We start from the raw sequence: 10,014 nt of genomic DNA, 5'->3' as shown, positions 1-10,014 counted from the left end.
TGTTATTTGTGGTTTTGGCATAAAAATAACCCTTTGATTATTTGCATAGTAAATATTACAATAGTGTTGGTCAGAACTACTTAAGCAAGATAGTTATATATTAGGACACCTATAACATATAAAAAAGTGTTCTTTATAATTTTTGATACTTTTCATATTCTACTTTGTACATAGCTTCATTAATAGTTATTTTTTATGCATATCTTTTAATGATGTTAGCAGACCACTGCTATTAACAACTAAATAAATCCATTATTTTAGATAATATATAGAAAATCATGACTACTAATGGTAAAACATATGATTACTTGTTCAAACTTTTATTAATCGGTGACAGTGGTGTTGGAAAAACCTGTGTTCTATTTAGATTTTCAGAAGATCAGTTTAATTCTACTTTTATTTCTACTATAGGTTTGTATTAAATATTTTTTTATGGCATCAAAAGTTTTTCAAGTACAGTAACCTCTCGCTTATTTACGCACATTGTGTCCACAGAAAAAGTGCGTAAAGATACAAGAGGTACCAAATATACTTACTATAATGGCTGTTTTTTGATATTGCTTCTATTTAAAAGCAAACTGGGGACTTCCTCACTTTTAACAATTTGTTTACTTGATTTATAAATACGAAAACAAAAGATAAAACTATACATATATAAAAAAACAGATTTAAATTTATATAAAACAATAGTTTTTGTAGAAAAACTTTACTTATTTTATTAATATGTAGATTTTATCTTTATCTTTATTTAAATGTGACTTATTTTATACTTAACATTTATATTCCATTCTACTTAGCAAATTCAGTTTAAAATTAAGCATTTGTTTACAACTAAGAAATGGTGTAGCGTCTATATTAAAATTTATTTCTATAGCCTTTTACAAAAATATATTTTTGGTGCTGTAACGGGATTTATAATTTTGAAAAAAAGTATAAAAATTAATCTGTTATTATTAACAAAATTTCTGATATACTGAGGTATAACTAAATGGTTATCAATTATTCAAGGAACATAAGTATACAAAGTCTAAAGAAATAGAGAGGTAAGTTAGCATTTAAAAACATATTTTAGATTAAAAATATAAAATAAACCTATTTTGTGCAATATAAAAAAAGTTTAAATTTTTATTTTTTGAATTTTTTAGAATTCTAAAATGCGTAACGTCACAAGTGCGTAAAGATGCAAGAGGTTACTGTATTTCTTTCTTGTATACTATTTTTTTTAAAAACTGCCACTAATTTTATAACTATTTGTTTTATAAAGAATTAAAAAGTATGCTGTAGTAATAAGTAAGTACATAGATGACATTTTAAACAGTTCTTCTGCATTGAATATTTATATAATATTCAATTATATAAATATTCACTAATAAAATTGTAATGTTATAATAAATAATAGTACTGCATTTTGATAATTTCAACAAGTCGCACAGTACTTTTCTATAATTAACTGACATGTTTCTTTGTTGTAAACAAGTAATACAGTTTCAGCAAGTTCTGTAAGAAATAAGGGAAAAAGTATTGCAAAAAAGGATAGATGATAAAGAAGATAAATATCTGTATTTACTGAAATATAAGCCATAGATATTATAGATTAATTGTTAATAGTAGATACAATATATGTTTTAGTCACTCATTCTGCAAAAGAGAGTAAATCAATCAGCATTGATAAGTTTTACCTATAGTACTATGAAAAGTTATATGTTGATTGTTTAATACAAGTTGATAAATTCAAATTGTAGAAAATTTTCAAATTTTTATATAAAATTCAATGTAAAATGTTGTTAATTTAATTACACAAAAACATATGTCAGTTAAAAAAGTTATTGTGCAAGTTGTTGTTATTTTGTATTGTTAGGACTATATAAGCAAATTATTAGTGCTTAAAAAACTTTTTTTATAGAAATCATTACTGCTCTAAAGTAACTTTTTAATTTCTAAAAAATCAATTCAGTTTGTTACTTTGATAGTTTCAAAATTGTGTATTTATAAGCATTTATTTTACAGAAGAATGCACCTGTTAAATTATATTTCAAATATTTGTGAGAATAAAACATTACATACAGTATTAAGAGTATTATTGTAATTAAGAACTTTAAGATGTTGTAAAAGTTTTTTAATTACTGAATTAATAAGATGGAAATATTTTTTACATGTATGATTTTAAGGGCATAGGGGGTATTTATATAAAAATAAATTTAATTTCCTGAAAGTTAGAGGTAGTTATCTCAAAAAACGTAGAAGAAGATAGATTTTTAGTGAAATAGTCTATTTTCACCGTTTTAGTTTGCGCATCCAATAAGGAACCTATTTTTGCCTCCAACTTTGACCGGCTATATCTAAAAGATTATTTTGAATTTTTAAAACCTGTAAAAAGCTTCTTGTAGCTTAGTAAAAACTAAATATTATAAGATCAAATTGTGAAAAAAGTGGTTACCCCCTATACCCTTAAACTGAATTATATCTTATATAGACTTAAAAATAATAATGAATAATTTAGATTTTGAAAACACTATAAAAACTTACAGAATGCGTCTAGTACTACGTAGTTTACAATAAATCTGATTCTAGTTATAGTGTCTAAGCTGATGAATGGCAACTTGTTAGCCACATTATTGAACTGCTTAAACCTTTTTACACAATAAAGCAGCAGTGAAGGAAAAACAACTTATTGCTGTCAAGTGTATTTCCGCAAGCAGAAATACTGATTTTGTTTAAATTTTAAAGTGCATAGTCCACCGCATCAAGGTGGTTCTACAACCAAAGAACTTTGACAGAAAATATAGAATAAGCTTTCAAAAGAAAGTTTCAAAAGGAAAATAACAGCTCACACTTGAGCCTTCAAGATAACAGCCTGTTGTTAGTCATAACAGCTGTTGATCCACTGTATTGACTTTACCTTTTCCCTTCTAATTTCAAATAGTAGGTTGAAAAGCTATTGAAATTAGAAGTAAAAAAGCATAGTTGTAGTGAGACTGGTCAAACTAGTTACTTTCCTCTAGTACCGTTCCCAATGATTTTTTATCATTCTACATCACATTTGAAACAAACAAGTACAGCCACTCACGAAAGCGAGCAACAAAATTCAGTTCTTCAACACATGTATAAAAAACCTGAATAGGTTTCTTTGTAGCTTAATAGGGTAGATATGGGTAAATATGTTATTTACTAAATTTCTTATGTTATATACCTAAATTGTTGCTAAAGAAGTTAATCTTCATTCTTTACTTCAAACTTTTGTATATAAAAGTTTAATTTAAGCTTATCACAAAAAGAAATTTAAGTTTGTTATTTTTCAAGCCTTTTTTAAGGCATAGGGGGGGGGGGTCCGACCTTTTGTTTTACTAAAAATAATATTTGATCTTAAATAAAAGCTTAAAGTAAAAACTACAAGCCAGTTTTTATAGAATTAAAAAATCTAATTTAACTTTTGAGATATTGTAATTTTTGTAAAATATTTATGATACAAACGTATGGACCGCAAGTTTTTCAAGGTCAATTTTCTTGGAAATTTAAAAAATCACTAAAAGTCTATCTTCTCCTTCATTTTTTTAGCTAAAGACCTTAAACTTTTAGGAAATGTTCCTTTTATAATTTGAAAGACTTTAAATGTTGGAATTTTGAAAATATTAAAAAAAAAAAAAAGAATAAAAAAACAAAAAAAAAAGGTGTTTTTTTTTGATAAAATTTTTATTTTTAAAAGTTAAAAAAATTCTGCATTCAATCTTTTTAAAACTTAATAATACACTTTCTGTGAAAATTTGAAGAAGATTGCTTTAGAAATGAAGGAGGAGATAGATTTTCAGTGAAATGGTCTTTTTTGACGTTTTTAGTTTGTGCCTTCCATTAGGAACCTATTAAGGTCACTGAATTTGATTGCTCATATCTCAAAAATTACTTTGAATTTTTCAAGCAGTTAAAAATGTCTGATAGCTCAGATAAAACTATATAAAATAAGATCAACTTGTAAAAATCAAGGTAGACTCCCCTATGCCCTTAACTTTTTATTTATTTTTCATTTATGTTATACAAGGTACAAAATTCAAGTTCAATCATTTAAGTAGCTTGAAATCATATCTTAAAATTTACTGAGATTTCATATACAAAGAAATTTTTGTTTTGTTTGTAAGACGTTTAATTTTTTTTGTTAATATCCGAGGTAAATTAGTTTATCCTAAAATTGATTTTCTTTTTAAACAAGATATATATATATACATATATATATATATTATTAACAATTTTTACTAAACTAGTTGTATTATAATAATTAATTTTTCAAAGATTGTTATCTATTAAAGGTACATAAAGTTTAAAATATTTAGGATCTGGATCCAGCCGGATCTAAAATTTAAAAAAAGATTTGGATCCTAGTTAGTTGATCTATAAATCACTAAAAGTAACTTGAAAAATCCTAAAAATTAAGTCAAAATTGAGGCCTATGGCAACTGTTAAAATACCTTTAAAACTTTTATAGAAAAATTAAAAAATGTTTTTTCTATTATTGTTTAGAACATGTTGAAACTTTTTAATTTTTATTATATCAATATTTTATTTATTTTTTACTATCACTGTTACCTTTTACCGCTGATAAGTAACTTTTTATTATTGGAATTTTTAATTTTTTCTTTTCCTTTTTTTACTATCACTGTTACCCTTGCTCAGTAATTTTTTTTTGTGTTTATTTTGTTTTTATTGGTTTATTTCTTTTTTGTTTTTATTTTACTATCACTATGACACCTAACCGTAAACACTGGTTGATATTTTAATTTTTTAATTTAGTTTTTTTAAAAATTGTCACTCATTCAAAATTGACTCTCTGTTCAAAAGTGACCTTTTGTGCAAAACTGACCCGTTTTGACTTGAGCCATATCAAAGAAAGAATGAAAACTCAATCGTAGCCATATTTATAAACGTTCTACTGTATGTATATAATTTCTAAACATTTTGTATTTATAGTTATAAAAATTTTGAAATAGCATTTTTTTATATATCTACTCCTTGAAGTACTGTTTTTTTTTTGAACCTGTCAAATTGTGTTCTAGTAAAATATATATAGACTGACATTTTTAGTTTTAATAAATGTTTATATTTTTAATTAATGTTTTAATTATTTATAGGTATTGACTTCAAAATCCGAACAATTGAGCTAGATGGTAAAAAAGTTAAACTGCAGATTTGGTAATTTTACTTTGTTAATACAATTAAAAACACAACAGATTATATTTTTTGCTAACTACCATTAGTAAGTAATATTGTATATTTTAAACACTTATTGTCTATAGCTTCTTAAATTATCTTTAAAATGGCAGTACCTGCTTTTTATGTCTTTATTTTTGTTTCAAATATTTTTTAATTTCTAGAGTTATTTTATTAAATATTAAGATACTATGAAGCAGGGACGTAGTAAGTTCAAAAAAGTTAGGAATCACCAAAATAACATAAGCATCAGGGACAACACGTGATGACGTCATAGGGGGGTACAGAGCAGTTTAAGCTACCTATAATGTTATTATTTTTTATATTTAAGTATGCAGTTATGTTAAAACTTCAAAAATACGTGGAATGTTAAAGTATGGGAAATAATTGTATACAATGCAGTTTATGTTACACCCCATATGATTCCTCATGTGTTTCCACTTGTTAAAAACTTTCATTTAAAATAAGTATAAGAAAAGCACTATTTTACTTGAAAATAAGTAAGCTTGGCTTAAAATTTATAATTATGATAAACTGTTCAAAAATATAGGTTTAATCGTTTGTTAACAAAAGAACCTAGTGAAGTAACTTCACTGGAATATAAATAAAAACAAATTTTACAGTAATCTTCCTTTATTGCACCAACATATGTTTCTGTGTGTTAACTAATCAACACACTTCAACTGAGTTCTGTAAAAAATAATTACTTTAATGAGAGAATAGAAGCATAGAATAAAGTAGGTGTATACATGTTTTCATTAAAATAAAATATTTTCTACAGCTAATAGTTAATAGGTAAAATACTTAATATTAAATCCGACTGTTATAAAACTATATAATATTTGTGATTATTAAGTCTAAAATAAGTAAAGTAAGCTAAATTACACAAAAAAACAACAAATCATAATATAAACAAACAACTCAGGTTAATGGGAAAGATAACTGATACAAATTTTATCGTTGTTAACTAATGAAACAAATACATTCATTACAACTAATAATTACGTCACAATATAAATGAGGTTATTTAAACTATTTAATTTGTATTGTAAATTATATTAATTTAGTTTTTATGTAATCTATTTTGAACAAAAATAAAACATTAACCATTAGTTAGTGTATTAATAAAATTTAATAAAACTTAACAACGGTGAAGGCAATAAAAGTCACAGAAACTCAATGTAACATGTATATTATATATTGAATGTTTGTAATGATTGAATCAAAGTTATATACAATTAGGAAGCAGATTTAGTTCAAATGTAAAAATCAAAAGTGAAAAATTAAACTTTAAGAAAACAAAACACAAAAAAAATTGTTATTGAGCTTACAATGTACTGACCAATAATTAGTTTACAGCGACATACATGAAATCACAATGACTTAAATTAAATATATATTGTATTTAATAATTATTAAGGGCATAGGGGGGTAAACACCCTTTTTTTAATTTTTGATCTTATTTTATATAGTTTTTACTAAGCTACAAGATGCTTTTTACAGATTTAAAAAGTTCAAGATAATCTTTGAGATATAGCCGGTCAAAGTCGGAGGCAACAATAGGATCCTTATGGGAGGCACAAACTAAAACGGCAAATAACTAGAAATCACTAAAAATCTATCTTCTCCTACGTTTTTTGAGATAACTACCTCAAATTTTCAGGACATGTTCCTTGCAATATTTAAAAAATTCTGTCAGAACAGAATTTCAAAAAATAAAAAAATAAAAATTTTATAACAAAAAACAAAAAAAAAACTGTTTTTTTGTTTAATTTTTATAAAAAAAAATTATTTTTAAATTATTTTTCAAAATTCCTTCCAACATAATTTTCTAAATATATCAAGGAACATGTCCTGAAAATTTGAGGTAGTTCTCTTAAAAAAAGTAGAATAAGATAGATTTTTAGTGAAATAATCTATTTTTTCTGTTTTAGTTTGCGCCTCCCATAAGGAACCTATTGTTGCCTCCGACTTAGACGGCCTATATCTAAAAAAATATTTTGAATTTTTTAAATCTGTCAAAAGCATTTTGAAGCTTAGTAAAAACTAAATAAAATAAGATCAAAAACCAAAAAAAGGTGTTTACCCCCCCTGTGCCCTTAAAATAATTAATTGGTAAAGTAGCAGTCAGCTGTTTAATTTAAATATCCTATACAGATATTTTAACTATTTAATAAGTAAATTTTGTTATATATGAAAGTTAAAATGTAAAACAACAAGGTAGTAATATGCTAAGTAGAAACCTGCAGTATTCAAACACTTAAAAAAACAAACAAATTTTTACTTAAAAAACAAAACAAATTAAATTTTAATCTTATATTTAAATATTTGGTAATGTTTAAATTTTAGTTGAGTTTCAAAATAAAAATTATAATTAAAAAAAAAAAAAGAATTAAGATATAGGTTTCTTTAATTCTTCTAGTGAGTTTTCAAAATAAATGTTGCTTAAATAAAAATGTAGCTAATAGTAGTAAAGGAGCTTTAAGTTAAAATACATTCTATTGTAACTAATTTTAATTGTGGTGTAGCTATCGAAAATATATATAATTATAGGCTTGTAGTGATGTACAGAACCCACAATTTCGGGTCCGGCCGGACCCGGATCCGGACTTTTTTTTCAAGTTAGAATCCGGCCGGAACCGGACCCGGACTTTTTTTTCAAATTAGAATCCGGCCGGAACCGGACCCGGACTTTTTTTTCAAATAAGAGTCCGGCCGGAACGGGACTTTTTTTTCAAATTAGAATTCGGCCGGATCTGGATATTAGACAAAAATGGCAATATCCGGCCGGACCCGGATAGTGAGTCCGGTACATCACTAGTATAAACTAGCCTGAGTCAGAATGAGGTTTTTAAAAACTGAAAAAAATGAACTTTAATCTAATAATAAGTAGAATAGCTAGCCACACAAGGTTTACAAATTTAGGTGTTATTTATAATTAAAAATCTGAAATAAAGTTCTTGAACAAAATACACTAGAAAATTACCAAATATTGAAAACTGGATCAGCTCAAACTCATTCAAAATTTAAAAGAAAACTAGCCCGAGTTTTTATGAAAAACTAAACTAGCCTGAGGCAGTCCAAAATTTTCTAAAATTCCCAAAAATTTTCAAACTAGCAGGGTTGCCACTGTTTAAGTCAATAAAACTAGCTAGAGTGAGTATAAACAAGCCTGAGTCAGAATGAGGTTTTTAAAAACTGAAAAAATTACTTTAATCTAATAATCAGTAGAACAGCTAGCAAAGGTTGACAATTTGGTAGTAAAGTTGTGGACTGATTGTGGTACACTTAAATTATTAGTACTACCCATCATAATTAAATCCTACCTTATTTAATTAATATCTAACAAATAATAAATTCTAACTGAGACTACTTTCTATAATCAGACACGACAGTTTTGAGTGATGAATCTTTTATATAAAACACAACAAGAAATACTAGCATATACAAAATTATTAATTACTTTGGTAACACTTTAAAAACTGGAAACTATTTAAATCTATATCAAAAGACTTAAAACAATAAACTAAAAGTTAAATAAAACTTTTAGTAAAGAAGAAACTGTAAAATTTTTGATAAACTATTAAACTATAAACCTGGCTTAAATATTTAAACAATTAAAGACCAGTTGAAATATTCACTTTTAAAACAAAACATAATACTTACAATAAGCATTCACAAAAAAGTTCAAGATACGTAAAACTCTAAATATTCTCTGAGCTCAATTTTAAACAATAAATAATGCAAGTATTCATTCCAAAGTTTTCAATTTTACAACACATGTAAAGAGTTGCATTTCTGAAATGTTTATTTCATAGTTTAAATTTAAACAAATGTAAATTAGTCACGTGTACAAAATGAGCCAATCACAGTAGGCGTTTAATTTTAACTGACGAAAATGACTCTTATTAATTGACACAGGGTTTGTTTTTGAAAAAAATACTTTTCAGTATGCTCTTTTTTTTACTAACTAGATCCGGGTCCGGCCGGATCTCTGTTAGGATCCGGCCGGACCCGGATCCGGACTTTTTTTTCAAATTAGAATCCGGCCGGAACCGGACTCGGACTTTTTTTTCAAATTAGAATCCGGCCGGAACCGGATCCGGACTTTTTTTTCAAATTAGAGTCCGGCCGGATCCGGATATCAGACAAAAATGGCAATATCCGGCCGGACCCGGATAGTAAGTCCGGTACATCACTACTTGTAATACCTATGAAAATTTGAAATTTTGCTTGAGTGCTTTCTATAAAAACTTTTAGTTTCAAGAAATTTGTAGATACATAAAAACTTTTTAAGAGCATGCATAAAACCAATATTAAGGACAACTTAAGACTTAAGTTTTGAAGTGTAGTTTTTTAAAGTGGGGGCAGGAATAGAAAATTTTGTATCGTTTATTTAAGTTATCCCTTGTGTCTGCTTTGGCAATCGCAATTTTTTATAGAATGCAAGTACTGCAATCACTACTCTTCAAAACAAAAATCTTAAGTTGTTTTTAATATTGGTCTTATGTATGCTCTTAAAAAGTTTTTATGTAGCTACTATTTTCTTGAAACTAAACAAAGCTTCAAATTTTCATAGTCATTACAAGCATATAATTCTTTATATTTTCGATAGCTACACCACAGTTAAATTTAGCTACATTAAAATGTAATTTAACTTAAAGCTCTTTTACTACTAATAACTACATTTTTATTTTAACAATGTTTATTTTGAAAACTTACTAGAAGAAAAAAAGAAGCCTACATCTAGGTTATAATATATATTTTATAATTATTGTTTAGATTTCGAAACTTTACTTAAATTTAAACTTTACCATA

General features: G+C 26.0%; 1 protein-coding gene across 1 annotated transcript in view; it reads left to right on the top strand.

The window, feature by feature from the left end:
• Positions 1-265: 265 nt before the first annotated feature.
• The window catches only part of LOC145840670 (ras-related protein Rab-8B-like), a 39,347-nt gene continuing 29,598 nt past the window's right edge, over positions 266-10,014 (top strand). Inside the window, exons 1-2 of the mRNA XM_082947992.1 lie at positions 266-411; positions 5,118-5,178. Of these exons, the coding sequence (XP_082804118.1) occupies positions 279-411; positions 5,118-5,178 (194 nt within the window). The 5' untranslated portion in view covers positions 266-278. The remainder of the gene's footprint in view (positions 412-5,117; positions 5,179-10,014) is intronic.

The sequence above is a fragment of the Thalia democratica genome, chromosome 7 (assembly GCF_965202585.1).
Source record: "Thalia democratica chromosome 7, ktThaDemo2.hap1.1, whole genome shotgun sequence".
Lineage (NCBI taxonomy): Eukaryota > Metazoa > Chordata > Thaliacea > Salpida > Salpidae > Thalia > Thalia democratica.
Note: the sequence above shows the minus strand (reverse complement) of the source record. Positions and strands in the feature narration are given on the sequence as shown.